General features: G+C 50.8%; 9 protein-coding genes across 15 annotated transcripts in view; 5 read left to right on the top strand and 4 right to left on the bottom strand.

Moving 5' to 3' along the window:
* H257_00072 (hypothetical protein) overlaps positions 1-1,060 on the bottom strand; it is a 5,017-nt gene extending 3,957 nt beyond the window's left edge. Inside the window, exons 1-7 of the mRNA XM_009822586.1 lie at positions 986-1,060; positions 750-935; positions 592-704; positions 443-537; positions 306-387; positions 175-247; positions 86-126 (exon numbers count right to left, since the gene is read on the bottom strand). Coding sequence (XP_009820888.1) covers positions 86-126; positions 175-247; positions 306-387; positions 443-537; positions 592-704; positions 750-935; positions 986-1,018 — 623 coding nt within the window. The 5' untranslated portion in view covers positions 1,019-1,060. The remainder of the gene's footprint in view (positions 1-85; positions 127-174; positions 248-305; positions 388-442; positions 538-591; positions 705-749; positions 936-985) is intronic.
* Positions 1,061-1,348: 288 nt separating this feature from the next.
* Positions 1,349-2,122, top strand: H257_00071 (hypothetical protein; the record flags this gene model as incomplete). The annotated part of the gene is made up of 5 exons (XM_009822585.1): positions 1,349-1,360; positions 1,442-1,554; positions 1,610-1,655; positions 1,727-1,927; positions 2,018-2,122. 5 exons carry the CDS (start codon positions 1,349-1,351, stop codon positions 2,120-2,122), a joined length of 477 nt encoding a protein of 158 aa, XP_009820887.1.
* An 836-nt stretch (positions 2,123-2,958) lies between these two features.
* On the bottom strand, positions 2,959-6,779 carry H257_00070. Of its 2 annotated transcripts, XM_009822583.1 has the most exons (9): positions 6,641-6,779; positions 6,296-6,594; positions 5,475-6,251; positions 4,839-4,986; positions 4,339-4,726; positions 4,114-4,290; positions 3,643-3,792; positions 3,360-3,520; positions 2,959-3,299 (listed from the first exon to the last, which is right to left on the bottom strand). In XM_009822583.1, exons 1-9 carry the CDS (start codon positions 6,727-6,729, stop codon positions 3,161-3,163), a joined length of 2,328 nt encoding a protein of 775 aa, XP_009820885.1. In that variant the 5' UTR covers positions 6,730-6,779; the 3' UTR covers positions 2,959-3,160. The 2 variants fall into 2 exon arrangements, with proteins under 2 accessions (XP_009820885.1, XP_009820886.1); XM_009822584.1 differs by having other exon boundaries at positions 3,360-3,792.
* A 1,808-nt stretch (positions 6,780-8,587) lies between these two features.
* Positions 8,588-11,414, top strand: H257_00069 (hypothetical protein). The gene is made up of 8 exons (XM_009822582.1): positions 8,588-9,015; positions 9,077-9,518; positions 9,587-9,669; positions 9,740-9,880; positions 9,936-10,083; positions 10,161-10,811; positions 10,888-11,109; positions 11,160-11,414. The coding sequence occupies exons 1-8, from the start codon at positions 8,627-8,629 to the stop codon at positions 11,295-11,297; spliced, it is 2,214 nt and encodes a 737-aa protein (XP_009820884.1). The 5' UTR covers positions 8,588-8,626; the 3' UTR covers positions 11,298-11,414.
* Positions 11,415-11,501: 87 nt separating this feature from the next.
* H257_00068 lies at positions 11,502-12,502 on the top strand. Of its 2 annotated transcripts, XM_009822580.1 has the most exons (3): positions 11,502-11,920; positions 11,968-12,239; positions 12,286-12,502. In XM_009822580.1, exons 1-3 carry the CDS (start codon positions 11,561-11,563, stop codon positions 12,404-12,406), a joined length of 753 nt encoding a protein of 250 aa, XP_009820882.1. In that variant the 5' UTR covers positions 11,502-11,560; the 3' UTR covers positions 12,407-12,502. The 2 variants fall into 2 exon arrangements, with proteins under 2 accessions (XP_009820882.1, XP_009820883.1); XM_009822581.1 differs by having other exon boundaries at positions 11,968-12,502.
* A 752-nt stretch (positions 12,503-13,254) lies between these two features.
* Positions 13,255-14,366, top strand: H257_00067 (hypothetical protein). The gene is made up of 2 exons (XM_009822579.1): positions 13,255-13,649; positions 13,726-14,366. Exons 1-2 carry the CDS (start codon positions 13,288-13,290, stop codon positions 14,228-14,230), a joined length of 867 nt encoding a protein of 288 aa, XP_009820881.1. The 5' UTR covers positions 13,255-13,287; the 3' UTR covers positions 14,231-14,366.
* Positions 14,367-14,884: 518 nt separating this feature from the next.
* On the bottom strand, positions 14,885-18,642 carry H257_00066 (hypothetical protein). 5 transcript variants are annotated; one of them, XM_009822574.1, is made up of 12 exons: positions 18,525-18,642; positions 18,407-18,478; positions 18,240-18,353; positions 18,034-18,189; positions 17,784-17,968; positions 17,485-17,728; positions 16,990-17,169; positions 16,299-16,595; positions 15,842-15,990; positions 15,695-15,793; positions 15,276-15,546; positions 14,885-15,222 (listed from the first exon to the last, which is right to left on the bottom strand). In XM_009822574.1, exons 1-12 carry the CDS (start codon positions 18,543-18,545, stop codon positions 15,007-15,009), a joined length of 2,004 nt encoding a protein of 667 aa, XP_009820876.1. In that variant the 5' UTR covers positions 18,546-18,642; the 3' UTR covers positions 14,885-15,006. The 5 variants fall into 5 exon arrangements, with proteins under 5 accessions (XP_009820876.1, XP_009820877.1, XP_009820879.1 ...); XM_009822575.1 differs by having other exon boundaries at positions 18,528-18,642; XM_009822577.1 differs by having other exon boundaries at positions 14,885-15,206; positions 18,528-18,642.
* Positions 18,643-18,719: 77 nt separating this feature from the next.
* On the top strand, positions 18,720-19,672 carry H257_00065 (hypothetical protein). Its single transcript, XM_009822573.1, has 2 exons — positions 18,720-19,109; positions 19,164-19,672. The coding sequence occupies exons 1-2, from the start codon at positions 19,068-19,070 to the stop codon at positions 19,449-19,451; spliced, it is 330 nt and encodes a 109-aa protein (XP_009820875.1). The 5' UTR covers positions 18,720-19,067; the 3' UTR covers positions 19,452-19,672.
* A 46-nt stretch (positions 19,673-19,718) lies between these two features.
* On the bottom strand, positions 19,719-20,313 carry H257_00064 (histone). The gene has a single exon (XM_009822572.1). It carries the CDS (start codon positions 20,264-20,266, stop codon positions 19,853-19,855), a length of 414 nt encoding a protein of 137 aa, XP_009820874.1. The 5' UTR covers positions 20,267-20,313; the 3' UTR covers positions 19,719-19,852.
* Positions 20,314-20,621: the final 308 nt, after the last annotated feature.

Below are 20,621 nucleotides of genomic sequence, written 5' to 3'. Positions count from 1 at the left end.
AATACACAGTCTAAATCATCGCAAGTTAACAACACCAGAACATGTCGCTGGAATAACTACCATGGACGGGTCCAGGTCTGCGTACAGCGTGAGAAAGTAGAGACCGTCGACGTGGGTGTCGCGAATCTACATGTCGACACTGTTGAGACCCAACGTAGAAACAGGTGGACGCACAGTGGTCTCGAGCATGGCCATGCCGGCCACATCTTGCGGCTCCGTAGGCAGACACTCTGGAAAATAGTCGTAGCTACGACCAATACCTTCTTCATTAGGCGAAATCATACTCCTTATGACGTCTACAGTACCCAGCGATGAACTGCAGATTCGTCCACCCGACGTTGCTTGTACCGCCAATGATACACGTGGTCACGTACAACAGCCCTCCGGCTGCCACGTATAAAAAGTGCAATGGTCATTGCACTTTGGAGGTGCGGAATTCTACCTTGAGTAAGTTCGGCGGCCCACTGTTTGGCCAATTCGGAACCGACGACCGTGAACGGCTTATTCGGAATGATACTGGTTGTGTCCGCGTCGCAACTACAGAAACACGATGAGGATGAAGTGGGGGGTGATAGTGCCGAGCAGTCGTACGAGTTGGGGGTAAAGCCAGCCGAGGTGAGGACGCACGACTGACCATAAGGAGTCCAAAAGTACGTGTCTGCTAGCTGGGCATTCACAGTGACCACTTGCCGCTTGAACATGCCCTGCAACGCAATGATATAATTTGGCGAGAAGTGTATAGATCGTACTTGAGAGATGAGCAGGAACAGCAGAAAGATGGAGAGAAAGATAAGCCCCAGCGTACAAAGGAACATGATCAGCCCTGGCAGCACCGTGACCCGCCACGTTTTGATCGCCTTGCGCTTCGAGACGCTCGTGTTACTATACCTCTTGCCCCTTGCAGCGGAGGTGCGGCGAACAGGTGTGCGTTGGTCCTTCGGGATTATTCTCAACGACATTTTCAAGTATACTACAGGCTACGTACGGGCGTGAAATAGGCTGCAGCAACGCTAGCCATGAGGTCGCCGTGGAAAGCTGTCAAGGTGGTTCTGAATGCCAGGTTATTAATAGAGACTCTGCTGCAAAGTCCAGGGCAAAGTGGAATCTAAGATTAAGTGAATGCAAACTCTAATTTGTGGACGCTTTCATGTTGAGTTTGCCAAAGAGAATTCGACGACACTAACGTTGTGCACATCGGATTGTACGACTCGCACCACATACGTCGTGCACCGAAGAGACGCCACCGGTCTTGACCTACAGTACTTGGTCGAGACCATCGTCACCACCGTCGTCGGCAGTTTCGGGATCGCCATCTCGTCCATCTACCGCCGCATCAGGCACAAGCAGGATGTTTGATAAGGTAGCAGCATGAAGTAGCTACCATCTTCGCTTACAGCCGCACATTGGATGTTGACGTATATGGCTCTTGTCCACAGCGTAGTGTCGAACCAACTCGGTGCTGTCGGCCCTCCATTTGCCCAACTGCATCACGGCCCTCCCGCTGGATCCTTCCAACGGCATCAAAATGGGCAACAAAATGTATTGCAAACCGAGGTACACAAAGTCTACTTTCATTGACAATGCTGAAGTTGTTGTGTTGGATGTTAAGTACCATCGCCATCATGGGGTACACGACCGTCGTCAAGTGTCAGTGCGTACGATCCAAAACTACTCGAGGGTCGTTTCTGTAGAAAGTGGGGTATGGACAAGCTGGATGCTCATTCAGTCACTTTGCCGCCCACGTGGCCATTCACTGCCAAACGGTGCGGTGGGCGGACGAATCGCCCCCAGCACCATTTCCGTCGTGGCCGAGTCCAAGACGGTCGACATCACGTTGTGGAAAGGCGTGTGGTCGCGCGGCAGCTTGGACACGCTCTTGACGTTCTCGAAGGCCCAACGAAAGCTGGAAACCATCGATTGGGAGGCAGTGGAGTGGCGACTCAAAGACTGAGCCACGTATGTCGTGCTGTTGCACTTTCTACGCGAGCATTTCGTCTACACGGACGTGATGTGGCAGTTCTCGTTCTTCTTCAACGACCAAGTGGCCATGGCTGAGCTGCTGCACCGTCGGCTATCTGCGTACGAAGTCGGGCCGGGTGGGCCGGGTCTGTCGTTGCCATAGTTGCTTCCGTTGGTGGTGTTCAACAACACGGACGGTCGTTTGGTTGCCAACGTCACATGTTTGGAACTTGCCGAGTACCCCGCTGATCTTTCGCCAGTCGCACGGGAGGTAGACGACGACACGCAGTTAACAGTAAATGTGACCAGGACATTTTGGCCGCGTGCTATTCATGAATGATTGCTGCCAAAAATAATGGTCATGACGGACGCTGGGGGCAGCAGGAAACTGTACATAATTAGGATAACGAATCTGTATTTTGCCGAGTTTGATCTGGTGAACTTCAGCAATTATCTCGACGTGAAAGTTGCAGTGCGCAACTCTTCGTTTTGGGCTTTATCTCATCGTTCAACAGATATCACGGTTTGGACGACACTTTCAATGATGGAGTTCAATAAGATTGAACGTTCAACATGATATTGACTGTGAGTATGCGCAAGATTTGAAGGGTGCGGTGTACTGCCTCAAGTTATTGCTGGTCAAAGTCAAAATTGTGAGTTTGGAGAAGATCCGTAGATACGTATGACCTTAACTATTAATAGTATCTGTGAATACTACGCTGCATTGCGAAACAGTGGGCGTATAATTCTATTGTCGATATGAAACAACCATTTCACGATAGTTTAAGTAATTAAATAGATTTCGTCATAAAAGTGATTCGGGCCATTCTCTGATATCGGGCAATCTATTCGTCCTTTATGGTAGTGGCTTCCCATGCCAGGCCGTCGCGTGGTGCTGCACTTGGCACATGACATCATTCGAATCAATTCCACTTTGAACGAGCTTTAAATCAACGGGCACTCGAGGTACTTCGATCTGCAAAACGTCACGTAGATCGTACAAATTTGAATCCAAGTGGTGGGATGAAAACACTACTAAGTCTTTTGATCGTACGCACTACATACCAAGATGGCAGAGCCCCAGCTGTGCATTGTATTGACCAAGCAATATTCACACACATAACACTACTACTGCTACTAGTACGATCATCCAAAACGTGCGTGGGTGGTCATGGTGAAGGTGCCGTGCCTTTTCAGTACTCTATGATTGAGGTGGTCGCCCCGTTGCATTGAGCATGCTCTGCTGCGTCTGCTGAAGCGTTTTGCCCGTTGCTTCCGTTTTCTTGAGCAGATCCAGCAACGTGTTGTGGATCGTCGACTGCGTCGTGGCCACATTATACCTACACATATACCATTTTGCTAAGCAACGAGGTTTTGACCCAACAAGGGTGGGTACGTACGTTTGCGAGTGCGCTTGGGGGGCGGCGGAATCGTACACATGGTGGTGTTGTTGTTGGTGACCGGTGGGTTGGTACCCGCTGCGTTCTTCCAGTACGCGAGACACGTGAGTCGCCAGTTGCTTGAGCTGGGCCACGTGTCGTACAGTGACATTTTCCCGCGGCTATATGATTCAATCATCATTCAGAATCAATTATACTCTATATCTATACATTACAGGGGCAAAGAACGAATCTGTAGCAACGTCACACTAAATATAGCGTACTACTCCACATATGGACGTACCCGCGTATCTGCGACCCCGAGCACTCCGACGATGAACCCGTCCGACGTCACGAGGGGATACCCCACAAAACTGCGCAATTTGATCCCGTCCAGCACCAACGGATTATCTCGGAAGCGCACGTCTGCAGTCATATTGGGCACCACCGTCACCTACAAACAGGCACCATGGTCCCATAAGTATGTGCTCGTTTTCATCCCTCCACTTGGACGCGCAAAAAATTAATATATATATTGTCGATTTGATACAAGTTTGGGGGTGCAATCGAATCGCGCCAACCAAACCGATCCACAATAGATCTGATTGGTTGTTGAATTTCATTGAGAATGTTTTGATTGGTTCATAATTTTGAGCTCATCTGAGGTAGCCAATCAAATCGATTTAAATTCCAACGAGAAACCACGCCACAACACGAAATTTCACTCGAAAGCACAATATATATATATATATATATATATCGGAAGGGGGCGTACTTCATACGACATGATGACGTGAGCACTGAGCGACACATCGCGCGCGATGCTTGTGTTGGCCCCCGCGCCATTGCCGTACGAGGCCTTGACCCATTCCCTTTTGGCGTCGATGAAACTGATAAACCCAAACGACGCGTGCAGCGCTTCCGCGGCGCTTTGGGCAATGTGATTGTATTCCTATCACAGAACTCAACCACGTCGCACAAAATGGATATATGTACGTACTTGTTCTTGGGGGGTGTCGAGGATGGCGAGGTCGTCCAATTTGCGCAAGCGCGACGCTTCTTCCGTGGGAATGGGCGCGAGGGGCCATAGCTGCCCGTCCGTGTAATGCAGCGGATACGAAAATTGTTTGACGTGGGTTAGCTGCGTCGACGCCGACAGTGTCGGGAGGGGAACAGCTCCGCCCCCAGACCGTCGGGGGGGTGGCGGAGGTCGTTGGACTCCTTCGTTGGACCCGGCGCGGTGGCGGTACTGCGTCTCGTCGTCTTCGTCGATGATGCCGCTGCCACTGTTGGTAGTATATGCAAGGCGAGACGAGCTGTTGAGGCTGCTATGCTGGAACGAGCCGCCCATGTAGCTCGACGTGGACGACAACGACGAGTCCATCGAACTACAATTCTCATGAGTACCGTGAAATGACCATAAATAGTGTCGAGGGAGTCGGGAATTTCATCCACTCTTTAGAGGAACGACTATTTGTGGTCGAGGGTTGCATTGGCTACCTGGATCCACCAAGGACAGTCGACGACTGCAGCGACCCGTACCCTGGGTCTTCGTCCTCGTCAGAATCAATCTGATGCTGCGTCGGCACGGCCGACAGATTCGACATGCCATGCGACAGACGTTCCATCACTTGGAGTTGCTGGCTGCCTGGACATATATAGATATTTGGGAATCAACACTTGTTTCTTTCATCGTGGCACCAGCAACCAACTCGACGTGGTTTATAAACACCACCTAGTCATCCTTTGTGTCGTCCAATCGGACATTCATAATATTGTGAATATTCACTATAAACTTGCAAAACTCGCGTGGTTTGTCAAATATCAATAGATTGATTCACGTTGGCGTTCTGATTGGTTGAATATATTTGTCCTTTTTGCAAGAGCCAATCAAATCCACTCAAAAATGGATTAGCCAGTAGCGTCGATTCGTGATTCGAATTCAGGCAGCGAGATTCGATTCGACGAGGTCTGGAAATTCGTATCGAATCCACAATGATATACCAACCCATATATTCATTCTCCCACATCAAACATGCACACACAAGCGAACACATGTCACTGACAAGACATACGAATGGAGTGACCATATAGCATGCACAAGTAAAGCGGTTTCGGCATTGATGTGGTACATACCAGCCGACGAGCGCTGGGTGACCGAGGTGGACCGCGGGCCGGTGCCGACTCCGGACGACGTGGACGGCGGCAAGCTGACGTTGATACGGGAAGAATCGTTCTCCGTGAGACAGCGCATGCAAATGCGCACTTGGCAGAGGCCGACAACGGGCAGCTTGACGGCGGTGAGGGTGCCACACTTGGAGCACGTGATGTCGCCGCAGAGGCGGCAGTGGTGGCGGCGGCGGAATGCGCCAAACGACTCGCGACAGATGAAGCAATAGGACCGCTCCTTGTCGCTGACCCAGTTCTTGGACTTGATGAACCCGGCGGCGGCGATCCGAAGCGCGAGGAAGATGTTCTCGAGGCGCGCGACGCTCGCCACGAGACTGAGGATGCTCTTCTTGTAGCCGCGGGAAATGCCGCGCGGGTCGTGTGCAGACCACGAGAAGATCACTTCCAGCACCCCTTTCTTCGCCGTGGGGTAGACGATAAATCCTGACGGAAGCAGCTGACTCGCGCTGGTATTCGACTCGGCATCCGTGGATTGGGAGGCACCGTGGACCAAAGACGATGACGCGAGACGCCGCGACGACGCACTCGCGGGGTCTGCGGCGTCCGTCGAGTACATGAGTTGGATGCCGAGGCGGTTGTCGGTGGCGTCCACGCTACCGCCTTCATCGGTTTTGCCCGTGCGAATGGTGCAGTAGTCAACGACCGTGTACTGGCGCGCCTTGTCCATCGCGTTGAACGGACGGAAGGACAGGGTCTTGATGCTGCATTGCTCCCGGCAGATCCCTGCATGCACACTGTCAGCGGTCGACATTGGCATTCAACGGTACCAGAAGGGTCGCGCTTGCCGGGCAATGCAGCGAGGACGGCACCATCGGCGAAGGCGTCGTCATGTAGTTGGGAGAACAGATCGCTCAACGACGTCGAATTGTCGCAGTACAATGTGCGCATGGTCTCGTCGAGGTCGGCAACGATGCGTGTGATGCCGTTGATCGTGTACGTCGTCCCGTCGTTGCTTTTCTTGCGATAGAACTGCACGCTCTTCTTCTCGGAGATGAACTCCCATTCATGCAAATCGCTCAGCGAGTTCTGGAGAAAGGACACGGCGTGGTTGCGCGACTGATGGTATCTGAGTCTCAGGTCAGGAGAAAGCTCATGCATGACGATGGACGTACATGTCTGTCTGCTGGGCATCTGTGAGATAGAGTGTTCGTGAGACGGACATCGGCGCCTGTGAGAGCGCCGAATGTGGTGCCGGGATCATTGCGGCGGGAGGTGAGTGCGTGTCGAGCGCTCCTCTTGTTCGAAGTCCGTTGCTGAAGTAATTATTTTCGGCACGACACACACACTTGGCGTTTGTATGAAATAGTTTAATCGAAAAACGGAAACCAAAACCACTGCCATTCAGTATGGTCGTTTTTGGCACACCAAACCATGGCGCCAACGAATCTGCAATTGCGCCACTGGATCGGATGGCATGACACACACATGCCATGCGATGCCCAAGCAAGATGGAGCAAACAACACATACATCGAAGTAACGTTATGTAGTAAGTAGTGTGTAAGATGGAAGCCAAACGAGCTTTGGAGGGTTGTTGGTGGTGTCCTCGAGTATCTCACAGTGGTACACAACCCCATCGTGACAGTATGTATGTACCGTCCCAGTCACCGAGCGTTCGATTCATGCATGGTGGCGAGTACGTACTACAAGGAATCATACCCTCAGAACAACAGTTCCGCCGTTGCTTGCGTAATCGTTTCCCTTCAAAACCCTGGTAACTTCGGAACCCCCGGACTCCCCTTGTATTGATTGCTACATGTACTGTACTAATGTTAGTGGGTTATGCGCTGGAATGAGTATTTTGGTTTACACTGCAATTAACTATTTTTTAAATAGTTAAATGCAGTGTTGCTTACGAAATCATTTCCCTTGTTCTTATTACTAGTATTTTAATATATCTTAGAGTTATTTTAATAACTCTAAGATATATTAAAATACTTCGAAGTATATCTTAGAGTTATTAATAATAAGGACAAGGGAAATCAACTGTGAAACTGTTTCTTTTGTACACTTAAATATAAGTTGCATCGGCTACCTTAGGCAGGATTCGTAGTTCCACGACGTGCCTGCGCCATGAATTTCCATGTCGTTGCCTCTCCCAAGGTTGCGATTGTACGTCCGTGCGTTACCTCATACTTGTACGCTCGCATTCACGGAGTCCCTTCACTGTACAGAGTACCGGTATGGACTTGAGTTAACGTAAACTACTACTAGTACATTCTGTAGACGGTATCGAGGTGGTGGCGCATACCACATTTCCCTTCCGTACTCGGTGCTCGAAGGACAGTGAGTGTACCTTGCCAATTTCAGCGATGTATCTGGTGGATTTTTTCGTACATATTTGATTGGTGGATAAGATACATTGTGAGCTAATTATTCGCAAATGATTGGTCTACGCATTGTATGTCTATTCCAAGAGACACGTTGACGTAATACAGGAGGCGTGATCCGTCATTCAATATGGTTATGACCAATCAAAAGCTGCCAACACCAACTCGACACCCTCAAATGAACCAATCCGACCGTGGCAAAGGCCAAAAGTTGACTAATTTGAGCTAATCCAAACTCCGTATTCTTCTGCCGAAATAGAAAGGCCAATAGAATAGGATACAGGCGATTAATTTTGGCCAATCCAAACACCTGGCTTATTCTGCCCAAATAGAAAGGCGTTTTGCCACTTCAATGTAGAAGAAACCATCACTTGACGTCGCTAGAACCCCGCAATGTCTCCTCTTAAGGCACAAACTGGTGTTGGTGTCCTTGCATGTTCTATCGCGTCCAAAGCACCGCGACGGTCGGTCACTTGTCAGGTAATTCCGTATGGCGCCGTGACATCATCGAGGACGAGGAAATAAATACCAATACAGCACTACCAATAGTAAAAACGATTGAAAACCGCGACCAGATTCAGGGATGGCCGCCGATTGACGATTCTGATTGGCGGCTCAAATCGCCACATGGCACGAACTTCAACTTTTATTTCAGAACCTGTACAAATGAATACATCCACGGACCATAAGGTCTGATCGGGTGGGGAAAAATCCACTTGTATGGTGGCCATTTCCAAAGTCCCCTCCTGGCCCGCAAGTAGCTCGTCACGATGTCGGGGTTCATGTCAAATATGATCATCTCCATGGTCCTCATGGTGGTGGTGCAGAATGCAGTGAACTCGTACTTTGGGTTTGAGACTCCCGCCGTGTGCAAGGAAGGCGTGAACGACATGACGTGGCTCGGCAAGCCGTACGAGTCGGACCCGTTCTTCCACCCCAAGTCGATCCAACGCACGTCACATTTCATCGCGTTGGAAGACGGCACCCAATTGGCCGCCGACCTCTACCACTCTGAACAAGCCACGTACAACGACCTCAAGCAACCCACCGTCATTCATTTCACCCGCCACGGACGTGGCTACACCTTGGACTTTCCCCTGTCATCGATCACCGCCGGTGGCGACTTTATCAACCCCCGTACGGGCTCGTACATCCCTCGGTACGTGTCACGCCATATCGATCGAAGTGGTCCATTTCTCATAAACATGTTTTTCGTGTAGCATTGTCACGACGTCGTACGCGTGGCTCGTCGTGGACATCCGCGGTACCGGCGCATCGTTTGGCGCGAAGGAGTTTGACTTTGTCGATCAAGAGGCGGTCGATGCCAAGAACGTTATTGACTGGGTCACTCAGCAAGACTGGTCCAACGGCGAAGTGTCGTTGTTTGGTTTTGGTACCGACGGGGTGTCTGCCCTTGTAGCCGCGACCAGCGGCCACACGGCGGTGAAAGCACTGGTGTTGCATGGTGTACCTTTGGACTTGTACGACTCTGCCTTTTTCCCCGGCGGGCTGCACAACTACCGCGCGTCGTCCATGTACTCTGGCTTTTCTGCCGCCACGGACGCCAACAAGCGGTGGGACCAAGTGCCGCACTTGAAGTCTCGCCTCATGATGAGCACTTTTGGTGGCAACGTCGCCGCGGTCAACAAGAGTGAACCTCAAGTGCGTGTGCACCTATAATTTATCCCATCATCGTTTGCTTGACCTGATGGGAGATGATTTTTCGGTAGGTCCACGCCGCCGCCGTCGCGGAACACGTGAATAACGGCAACTTTCATGCCGAAACCAAAGACATTCTCTTCCGTGACGACAAGTAAGTACGCCGTCTTTTTTCATATGTTTGAATCCGATGTGTCGTCATCGTTGGACTATATCGTACGTAGGCTGTCTTCCCTCGACCGCACGTTTGAACAGATCAACGTCCCTCGCTTGTTTCAAAAGCTAGCCGACACCGACATCCCTGTGCTCAACATGGCCGGGTACTATGACATGGGCTCGTCTCGATCGGCTATCCTCTTGCACCGGTACACTCGTCCTTGGTCCAGCATGATGCGAGTCTTTTGCTCACGTGTTGCATAGTTACTTGACTGGTACTTTGGACGATGAATCGCATTTGGCGTATGGTTTGTCTCCGCTTGCGGCCAAGACGGTCGCGTCGACCCAGTACAGCTTGATCTTGGGCCCGTGGAGTCACTCGAACGTCGACAATATCGACCCATATGCCGAGGTACGTCAAGAAGCAGCAGCAGCTTCATCTATCTTGCCACGTCATCGTTCCTCATGATGTGAATGTGTGTATTCCAGAGCAAGACACGATGCTTTGAGCACATTGAGCAGATCTCGCGTTTCTTTGACTACCACTTGTACAACGCCGACCGCGCGGTCTTGTCGCAGTTGGAAACCGAAGACCCCATCCACTACTACACGCTGGCAGAAGGGAAGTGGCGCAGCACCACCGAGTGGCCCCCCGCGTCCATCGACGAAGCGCACACGTACTTTTTCAGCTTGAACAACACGTTGGTCGAAGACGTGGCCGACGTCGTGGACGGCGCGGCCACCGCCGAGTTTGCCGCGGGGTTCAACTCGCAGCCGAGCGTGATCAACCGATGGAATTCCATGGACCATATCTTCCTCAACAAGCCCACGTACTCGCACAACCGCGACGACTTGGCGAAGAAGGCGATTTCATTCACGACGCCGCCACTCCACCAGCAAGAAGCGACCGGCGAAATGACCGTCAAGGTGTTCTTCTCCGTGGACGCGCCCGGTGTGAGCTTGATCGCGTACTTGGAAGACTACAACAACATTGCGCCCATCGAGCATTCGACCATGGTGGCCACCAAGACCAAGGTCCGCGGCGGCACCACGTACATCACGGAAGCCGTGCTGAACCCGATCCATCAGTCCATCGCCCCTGGCAACCCCCTGCACACGTTCAAGAAGGACGCGTCCCGGGTATGTGTGTGTGTTGATATGTAGAACGATGTCGCATATATATATATATATATGGTGCATGATCGATTGGATGTAGACGATTGAGCCCGGTGTCGTGTACGAAGCGACGTTCAACTTTTACCCGACGTCGTACTTCTTGCCGCACCAGCATCAATTCCGCGTCTCGATTGTCGGCCAAGAGACTGCCACGTTTGACAACCGCGTCGCAGACAAGGCGACCAACCTCACGGTGCATTTCAGCGAAGAATACCCGTCCTCTGTGACCATCCGCTCGCAAGAAGTGCCCCTCCCGATCGTGGTGCGAACGCCGTCCATGATTGTACGTACCTATCTGACCTTAATTTGTAGAAGGAAGTCCCGCGCGAGGCGGCGGCGACGCCCATCACGGACGTCGCGACCGGCGAAACTCCCCAAGACCCTGATGTGGTCGTGGTCAAGGAAGAAGAAGACGAGTTTGAGACAGCGCCCAAGAAGGACGAGCTGTAAACAAACTGTGTCGACCAACGTAGATAGAAGACTGACTTGCTTGTAGATATAATACGATTAGGCCGCGATGGTTTATATATATATATATTATATAGCTTTTTGTGTGTGGTTGAAAAATGAGTTGGGAACAAACATATCTTGACAGTACGTGAAAAAGAAATAAATAAAAATTGCGCCATTTGATCACATTCATTTTATTGTGAAGTCAAATAGGTATACAATTAGTAAGTAATAAAAAAACGTTCAATTCTACACGCAACTACATGGAAGGGCAGACGGTATGGGACCTGTCGACGCACCGAGACGACGAATACCTTGCAACGGGATGCGTGAACGTGGACGACGCATTGCGTGGAGGCTTCCGCGTTGGGTTTGTGTCGGAAGTGTGTGGGTGTGCTGGAAGCGGCAAGACGCAGCTGTGCTTGCAGCTCCTGCTGCGTGCGCAGCTGCCGCGAGAAGCAAGCGGAGGATTGAATGCGAGTAGCTGCTACATGTACTCGGACGGTCTCTCTCCCATGAAGCGTCTCCAGGAACTGGAGAGGCAACATTCTGGGGAACCAGTGAGCCTCAATCGCATTTTCCTCGAAGCAGCCACTGACCCAGGCCAGTTTCTGCATACCTTGGTACACGTCTTACCCAGCTTCCTGGATGAAGCTCACATGCGACTTAGAAATCTCGATTGCCGTCGCTGATGGAGTTTCATGGGGTGCGTCTCGTTGTTGTGGATTCCATTGCCGCGGTGTTCCGCGGTCATTCGGTCGACAAGGCCGCGGACGCAGGCGAACGCACGCGGATCATGTTCGACATTGTGCACTGCATGCACATCCTCGCCAAGCAATACCGAGCAGTGTTCGTGGTTGTTAATCAAATGACCGCGGACATGCACAACGATGGCAACATGCCGGCACTCGGCCTTGCGTGGTCGTCGTGCATCAACCAGCGGTATGTCCTGGACGAGCGGAGCATTTCATGATTAATATACTCGTAGGTTCCTCATCCGCAAGTCCGTTCGTGCACCATCCACGCGAACCTTTCACGTCATGTTTTCGCCGTACTTACCACACGATTCCACTGCAACATTTGAAATAACGTCCGAGCGACTTCAGTAACCAGGACATTCCCACGCATTTCCAAGGTTGGGCAGCCGCCAATGCCGCTAGATTAGGCTTCCGAAATAATATATTTATTGCGATTATCTATATCGATAATTGTTCAAATTTATTACTTCGTATTACATAAGGGCGTAAGCATTCCAATACGATGCATTCGCGCGAAGGAATATGATCATCTCGAAATTCACCGGATGCATGTGCTTTCTATGGTCTGTCATGATGTACTTTGCGACGCTGAAGAGCTGTTCATCCATGTTGCTCGTGGGAACTTCAAGCAGCTGTACTTGCTTGCTGTTGGTCCCATGCGGTGACGTTTTGGAGCCAAAAGTTCGTCCGCGTAGCTCAACGGCGTGCTGGGGACTGGAACAGTGCCAGGGTCCAACAGGATCATGACCAATGCATCCTTCTCAGCAGTAGTCAGCTCGTCTTCGAAGGTGTGTTGAGGATAATTGGATGAAGCTTGATATTAACCGGCACAGAAAATAGATCATCCAACATCACACAAGAAATAGATTATTTTTGCTATCTTATCTAGATTATTATCTTAAAGATATATGGTGTCCGAAGCCTGGGCTGGACCGCTTGATACAAACTGGTGCAGTGCCTTGCTTAGGAAGACCACCAGCATTGCCCCATGCATATGGATTAGCAGTTATCACGGTAACTCGCATTGCGCCCAAGCAGAGCTTACATGTTCGATGCAGGGGTCAATGCCATCTTCCCAATGCAGGAGTCCAAGGTCATTCGAGTTGATGCTGCGGAATACACGGTGTTGATTGGCTAACTTTAATTCAAATCGACCAATCACACAGCATTGATTTGAAGATCCTTCTGTAGTGTTCGCATTTTTCCATTTGAGTCGTCCAGTGCAAGCCGTCATGCAGCTGCTGCTTCCGATTGTGTCGACGTTGGCCGCCGTCGCATGTGTCGTCGACGCACAAGTTCCTATTCCGTCAAAACCTCTCGGCTTCACGTATGGTAATGGGTCGGCGGATGCTGCAGTGCAACTCGAAGTGTTCTTCGACCTCCTTTGCCCCGATAGCAAGGCTGCGTACCCAGCCCTCCAACAACTCGCGGGGAACTTGTCGTCGAGTCAGTTCCGACTGCGTATCCACCAATTCCCCTTGCCATACCACCACCAAGCATTCTCCATCGCCCAAGCAAGTCGAACGATCACGCATGCGTTGGGACAAGACAAGTTTGCGACGTGGCTGGAAACCGTGTACGACGTCCAAGACCAGTACGTGACGCAATGTGCTTCGAATAGTCGCTACTTTCAAACGGAGAATATATGGACTAACACCATGGCTATCTAGGTATTGGAACAAGCAGACTGAAAATTTGGGTCAAAAACAAGTGACGGCCAAGATTGAAGCGCTCGCCAAGTCCACGTTCCCAGCCCTCACGGATGCGCAATGGAAAGACGGCATGACCGGACATGGTGGGACCGAACGGGACTCGGAAACTCGTACGGAATGGAAGCATGCGTGCACCCGCGGCATCTCTGGCACCCCACAATACCTTCTCAACGACGTGCCTATCAATGCAGAGTCCACCTGGACTTACGACGACTGGGTGGCGTTTCTGAAGCCATTGTTGCATCCCCAAGTCGACAACGCGGTCTCCTTGAGCTCCAACACACCGACCGATGCGCAGCAGCGCCACGAAGTGTCTACGGCGTCGACGGGTGGCAACGAGCTCGAAGCTCCCATTGCCAACAACTGGGCGGTGGCTGGATACATTGGAGCGGGCGCGGTGCTGGGAGTCGGAGCGGTTTTGGCTGTTCAGCGGTTCGACAAAGGATATCAGCGTTTGCAATAACGTAGCCCTAAGAAACATGTTTTCGATGGTTAGGATTCCCCTTCAAAGCGTCGGACAAAACGAACTGCACCGCTCAGTTCACCATGTCTTTATAGCAATGTTATTACTTGTAGTGTCCAATACTACATTACATGGGAGCTTGTCATCGAAGTACTAGTAGATAGATCTATCTCTACTGGCGATAGTATCATACTATGAATAGTAGATGTTTACACGAGGTATCATGAGATCTCGCCCAAGCTTATGGATAGAACAATGTATTATTAAATATTACAATTTATATAATTGATTTCGAGAATTACACATTGTTATATTGAATTCTTCACAGAAAGTATATTCGCGTTGCATACAGTACATCAAATACGGTAGTTAACTGGGAATACAATAAGATAAATCACTCTGGAAATCACCTTAATAATGTAGTGAAAATCCCCAAATTATTGTAGCATGTATGCACCGTCATATTAAAAAACCAATTCAACAAAGAATAAAAAGAAATAGAAACATGAATATTTGTATGCTTGTTGTGGAAGCAAATATATCAACTGGGCATTGCGAAGCGACGACGACTTGATTTATCACTGATGTAAGAATGCTACACCTAACGTTACTGTGCTGCATGAATCGAATACCAACTAGTACTAGTGGACAATTGTCATGTTTGCCCAACAATGTACTACTACTCGTAGTAGTACAGTACTGTATTTGGTACTACCAGTAATACATAAGCGCCTGTAGAAAGCAACGTGTGTACAAGTACTGGATAAGAGTCGCAGTTAGGTGGATCGTTCGATGGCAAGTTTGAGTTTGGCGAGCGTGAGCAGCTGCTTTTGGTACGGCTTGGCTTGCAGAGGGGCCACGTCCTCGTCCATTCGAATGGTAAACGTCACTCGAGTCGTCTTATCCGGCGTCACCTGCAGCACAAATCCGCTGCTGAGCACGGACGACCGCACGACCCCCGCCACAGGCGGCAAGTCTGGACGGAACACCGACTACCAATGAAGATCATCACTTGAACACACAACCTAACTAGACGTTTGTATACCTGAAACACGAGCGCACATATCCAAGAAGCATCGTCTTGATCCATGAGGGTTCTGTGGGCGGCAGGGACGTCTCCATTTTGAGCGTGGGACGACGGGGAAGATGGATATGAGGATGGCGAATGGTTGGGCTTGCAAGGGGGATAGAAGACAGACTCCAACTCGCATGCGTCCTGAAGTTGCATGCAGCACCACAACAAGAACCGCGGCAACTTGGTGCCGTAGTTGGTACGGTGGAGCACGCGACTTGTGCTGTCCAGTCGTTCCAGTTCCCTACAAATATATCAATAAATATATCATAGTATCATTACAGGTTGGGGTGTTGTCCATGATATATTATAAATATACATATATATTATATATACAGTACATAGCACACAGTTGTATAAATAGTTCTCTATGGAATATAAATATCGTGTACCGGACTTCGTGTCCCCATGTGCTCCAGATTTCGCGGCCTTGAGGCGCCATAATGAACGCCAGACACGTGTGTGGATCTGCCGCCACCACCACCGACGCTCTACGACGAGTTGCTCACAAACGAGTTCTCGAAGCAGTAAAGTAGTACTTGAGTTCGAGCAACTGTCGACTGACACGTGTGAAAACTTGCACGCCGCGCTTGGTTGGGCCCTTATTCCAAGGTGGTTCGTCTAATGCAACCGGCGCGTCATGGCCACCGACAGCGTCCACCAGTGCGGTCAGTCCGCATTGGGCCATCTATCGATAGATATATTGTTCAGTGGATTTGAAAAATAGACCATCGAATGAGAGCACAAGAACAACCAAATTTGATTGACCAATCAAAACGCACAACACGAATCAAGTGGCCAATCAAATCCACTCTTCGACCAACATCGAATTAGTGTGTGACTTCAATTTAGTGTGACACTGGACATACAAACGTATCGATCGATAGAGTTGGCGAATTGTCAAATTTGTGTTTTTTCATACAAGCACAATATAAGCAACGTACGTACGTACTATTTAACCCAAACAAAAAACAACTGAATGGGAATCGAACGTACTTGAATCAAGTCGTGGCGGCGGCGGTGGTCGGCTGAGTCGTCCAGAAAGTCCAAGGGGGGCGGCGGCGGTGGCGGCGGAGGCGGCGGCGGCCCCCCTCGGTGGCTGAGGAAAAAAGTAGGATGGAACCACGATGTGGACGAGATGGATGGCTTTTGCTTGGGTCGATCCAGCGATAACGTCACGGACGACTGCGCCGACGTGCGGACAGGTCCTCCGCCTGCAATCCCCGACGACATCCTCCGCACCGCGGGGCGGACGGCGACTTCCAATGGACGGTCCACATGGTCTTGAATGATCTACACATCGGCAGTCATGTCTATTGTTACGACTAGTATTCAATCACAAGCACCAATGTACAACATAAATATGCGATACGGTTCGTCTCACGGGATGATCGTACTACTTTTGGTTGGTGTTTAGTCGTCTAAACTGGAGCGATATGCGATATGGAGAAGGAATCGACACAACCATACTGTATATACAGAAGAATCATCCGCACAAGAATTGAGCCAATCCGATTGCAATCACCAACTTCGAATTAGTGTGTGTGCATGAAATTAGTGTGAAACACCACAGGACAACCATTTTACATACAAAATTCAGTACAAAGAGTCGATTATTGATAGAATGGGCGAGTCAGCACAAAAGTCAACCAAATTTTGGGGGGTAAAAGGACACAACACTACCTACCTTCCATGCTTCGTCGGCAGTGAGCAGTGACGTGGTCGTTTCCAAGCGGGTGGTTGGAGAGGTGGCAGCGTCGACGCTGTCGCAAATGCGGTCGTAAAACGCCACCACGGTGGGAAAGTTGCGACGAATGAACGGATTGAACGGCGCCATGTAGTCTTCTTTGAAGAACGCGTTGTTGGCCTACATATATATATTATATATATATATATATACCCGACTCGTCGTTTTGTGTGTGTATCTCCTCGGACGATAGTATTTTTTGTACATTCATCAAATCTGTAAGTCGATTCAACTTTGGCGGGTGGGGTACTCAATCAAATGAGCCGCAAGCACCAACTCGGCAGACAATCGAAAATCGACCAATTAAAACCCAGAACACGAATCAAGTAGCCAATCAAATTATCCACTCTTCGACCAACATTTTGGGTAATATAAACACAATATTGAGGATTCGATACCAATTTCCAAACCAAGTTTATAGCGAATTCACAATACCAGGTTTTGCAGCAGTTTGGCGACGAGAATGGACGATCGAAGCGCGTGGGGCGGCAGACTTGTCTTGGCCACATGCGGAAACACACTGGACCGGCACGGCATGACAATCACGGGGCACACGACGCGGAGGAAGAGGAACCCGCCGAGGATCGAGTCCGAGTGCGCATGGAAGCGGGTGGCCACGCTGCGGCGGAGGTACAGACACACCGCCGCCAACAGCGGCGGAAATGGCGCGCACACCAGTCTGAAAAACGCGTTCGAATGGATCAAGAGGAAGGTTGATGGACTGGCGTTGGTACCTGTCGAGGATAGTTTGGGCAAGGGACTCCAACTGCGCGCGATGCGCCGCTAGGGTCATGTCGTCGTGGACGATCGCGTGGTTGACTTCGAGAGTGTCTTGCAAGTGGAAGAGCACGGCCATGGGGCCGGCCAAGACGTCGCGCAGGTAGTCGGTGCCGACGACATACGCGACTTCGCTGAGGATCTGGACATGACGAAGGATATCAAGAGGATGGACGGATGGATGCAAGGAGGATTGGAGAAGACGACCTTCATGCACGCCGAGTTGCCGCGCATCATTTCCACGGCATGGGCGTCCGACACATTCGACACCTCGGACTCGACCATCGTCCGGACGAGGTTTAGGAATTGATCGCCGAATACGCACATGTACGCATGCGTGAGGGCTTTGATGTCGCCTTTTCGCTATAAAACACGCAACTATACTACTGCACCATGCGACGAACATGTCATACCTGCAGCAACGCTCGTGCAGTGTGAAAGTCGGGGTCGGATGTGAAGGCGACACGCCACGCATCGTTCGTGTCGTCGCCGTCTTCACCATCTTCGTTGGAGTGGCAAGAAGCCATCTAGAGTAATTGTTATGAGGGTATAACTTGGACATGCCAAGCATACACTGTACCTCTCGTCGCTGTCGCCGTCGACTGCCCTTGTCGAGAAACGATGTAGAGTCGTCGTCACCCTCGGGGTCGACCTATCGTAGCATGTCCGTGAGAACAAGATGCCGCACATGAACCTACTACTCCGTCGTTGTGTGTCATGAGGATGAGCTTCGAGAGGTCGGACAATGGCCGCGGCAGGGGCAGCAGCGACCTGTGTAATGCCACGAATGTTCTTCGAGGCAGCGCCGCTTGTCACGACAATGATACATTATGTTCCAGCGGGTTAAGTCTCTACAAGTACGGTCTCCTGTACGTACGACATACGGTTTACCTTGATTATATTATTTGAATGTACGTCATGTACGAAACTAATTGTAATGTACGACCACCACCGCCGAAAATGTCGCCACGAAAACGTGATAGACAAAGCATGTGGAAGCATCGAAGGAAGATGAGGTGGATGTGGCGGCTCTTGAATGACGCTCGTTCATAGAAGGTGCATCGCGGATAGCTTCCTGTACAGACTGTAGTAACACGACCCAGCCACCGATCCACCGATCCAGCACCCCTGTTGTGTCGTGGAAATGTACATGTTATCCCCTTCCACACTTCCTACGCGCGTTCCCGTCGGAGGCGGCGAGCGAGCTGCATATCCTTGGGCATGATCGTGACCCGCTTGGCATGGATGGCACACAGGTTCGAGTCCTCGAAGAGGCCGATGAGGTACGCCTCGGTCGCTTCTTGCAGCGCGATGATGGCAGTGGACTGGAAACGTAGGTCGGCCTTGTAATCCTGCGCAATTTCACGCACGAGACGCTGGAACGGCAGCTTGCGGAGCAACAGGTCGGTTGTCTTTTGGAAGCGCCGGATTTCCTGAAGGGCGACGGTCCCGGGGCGGTACCGATGTGGCTTCTTGATGCCGCCCGACACCGGCGGGCGTGTCTTCTTGGCCGCCAGTTGCTTCCGCGGTGCTTTGCCGCCGGTGGAGCTTCGGTTGGACTGCTTCGTGCGGGCCATAGCGAGCGAGCGGTACACAACACCTTGACCAAACAAACATGCGCGTAACGCACCCGAAACGGCCGAGATAGGGTTGAATTTGAAACGGCGCACCCGAAATACTGTGGAACTCGTCGATGACAACCAAAGTGATTGACATTATGCCCCTGAGGGTGGACGCCGTGATGACAATCTCCGGTGGAGGGGGCTGCTTTACTAGCACCATGCCTTTTCCACTCGTAGGCCAGTGTTTGTCCTGAAAGTTATTGAACGAAGCCGTACGATGGACATGTCACTTGCTACGAACGCTGACAGGGGAGTACACAGAAGGAATATCATGCGAGAAACTGCTGCCATATTCACCGAGTTTGCCACGATGGAGGGAAGAATTGCGACCACGGACACTCGATACATGGAGCGTGTATTAAGCAAATGTGGGCATTTCATTCCTTCACAAGATATACAGTCGCCTATGCGCGTTCCCCGCGAATACGCCGAGCGAGCTGGATGTCCTTGGGCATGATCGTGACTCGCTTGGCGTGGATTGCACACAAGTTGGAGTCTTCAAAGAGACCCACGAGGTACGCTTCTGTGGCTTCCTGCAACGCAATGATGGCCGTGGACTGGAATCGAAGATCCGTCTTGTAATCCTGCGCGATTTCACGGACGAGGCGCTGGAACGGCAGCTTGCGCAGCAAGAGTTCGGTCGTTTTTTGATACTTGCGGATTTCGCGCAGCGCCACCGTACCTGGACGATATCTGTGGGGTTTCTTGATACCGCCAGATAGAGGGGTTTGCTTTCGCGTGGTCTTCTTCGCGGCGAGCTGCTTCCGCGGCGCTTTGCCACCCGAAGACGAGCGGGAGGTCTGCTTGGTGCGTGCCATGGTACCACTGACTTTCTTGTGAAATTTCAAACTGTTCGCCTCTGGACCAATCACACGGTGGCGAACGAGGGGGAAATCGCGTCGGCCCAAATTATATTTTCACCGGCTATATTTAAGTTTCAATTCAATACATTTCCCCATACAAATCCAACCCTGGGGTTTGGTTTTTGAATTTCATCACCCTATTACCATTTGTAGCCTATGTTGTGGCGTCTTTTGATATTCAGTCCCCAATAATGAAGTACTACTCCGTAAGACGATACTGTAGTTATACATATAGCTCATGCAGGTAAGCGCTTCAAGTAGTTATGTTGCCTTACATGCAAGGCCCCAACAGCATGTGAATGTCAGTGGA

The sequence above is a fragment of the Aphanomyces astaci genome (assembly GCF_000520075.1).
Source record: "Aphanomyces astaci strain APO3 unplaced genomic scaffold supercont1.1, whole genome shotgun sequence".
Lineage (NCBI taxonomy): Eukaryota > Oomycota > Saprolegniomycetes > Saprolegniales > Verrucalvaceae > Aphanomyces > Aphanomyces astaci.
Note: the sequence above shows the minus strand (reverse complement) of the source record. Positions and strands in the feature narration are given on the sequence as shown.

What these genes read in the sequence shown, in the direction of transcription:
- H257_00070 (XM_009822583.1), bottom strand. Translation starts at nt 6,729, where the DNA reads ATGATCCCGGCACCACATTCGGCGCTCTCACAGGCGCCGATGTCCGTC. An exon ending in CACCCAGCGCTCGTCGGCTG is followed by an intron (nt 4,987 to 5,474) that starts GTATGTACCACA and finishes ATATATGTCCAG; the next exon opens with GCAGCCAGCAACTCCAAGTG. An exon ending in ACTGTCCTTGGTGGATCCAG is followed by an intron (nt 4,727 to 4,838) that starts GTAGCCAATGCA and finishes TGAGAATTGTAG; the next exon opens with TTCGATGGACTCGTCGTTGT.
- H257_00069 (XM_009822582.1), top strand. Translation starts at nt 8,627, where the DNA reads ATGTCGGGGTTCATGTCAAATATGATCATCTCCATGGTCCTCATGGTG. An exon ending in ATTCTCTTCCGTGACGACAA is followed by an intron (nt 9,670 to 9,739) that starts GTAAGTACGCCG and finishes TATCGTACGTAG; the next exon opens with GCTGTCTTCCCTCGACCGCA. An exon ending in AAGTGCCCCTCCCGATCGTG is followed by an intron (nt 11,110 to 11,159) that starts GTGCGAACGCCG and finishes CTTAATTTGTAG; the next exon opens with AAGGAAGTCCCGCGCGAGGC.
- H257_00068 (XM_009822580.1), top strand. Translation starts at nt 11,561, where the DNA reads ATGGAAGGGCAGACGGTATGGGACCTGTCGACGCACCGAGACGACGAA. An exon ending in GCCAGTTTCTGCATACCTTG is followed by an intron (nt 11,921 to 11,967) that starts GTACACGTCTTA and finishes CATGCGACTTAG; the next exon opens with AAATCTCGATTGCCGTCGCT. An exon ending in TCGTCGTGCATCAACCAGCG is followed by an intron (nt 12,240 to 12,285) that starts GTATGTCCTGGA and finishes ATATACTCGTAG; the next exon opens with GTTCCTCATCCGCAAGTCCG.
- H257_00067 (XM_009822579.1), top strand. Translation starts at nt 13,288, where the DNA reads ATGCAGCTGCTGCTTCCGATTGTGTCGACGTTGGCCGCCGTCGCATGT. An exon ending in GTGTACGACGTCCAAGACCA is followed by an intron (nt 13,650 to 13,725) that starts GTACGTGACGCA and finishes ATGGCTATCTAG; the next exon opens with GTATTGGAACAAGCAGACTG.
- H257_00066 (XM_009822574.1), bottom strand. Translation starts at nt 18,545, where the DNA reads ATGACACACAACGACGGAGTA. An exon ending in CTGCCGACGAAGCATGGAAG is followed by an intron (nt 16,596 to 16,989) that starts GTAGGTAGTGTT and finishes GCCGATGTGTAG; the next exon opens with ATCATTCAAGACCATGTGGA. An exon ending in TATGTGCGCTCGTGTTTCAG is followed by an intron (nt 15,223 to 15,275) that starts GTATACAAACGT and finishes CTTCATTGGTAG; the next exon opens with TCGGTGTTCCGTCCAGACTT.
- H257_00065 (XM_009822573.1), top strand. Translation starts at nt 19,068, where the DNA reads ATGGATGGCACACAGGTTCGAGTCCTCGAAGAGGCCGATGAG. An exon ending in TCCTCGAAGAGGCCGATGAG is followed by an intron (nt 19,110 to 19,163) that starts GTACGCCTCGGT and finishes CTGGAAACGTAG; the next exon opens with GTCGGCCTTGTAATCCTGCG.
- H257_00064 (XM_009822572.1), bottom strand. Translation starts at nt 20,266, where the DNA reads ATGGCACGCACCAAGCAGACCTCCCGCTCGTCTTCGGGTGGCAAAGCG.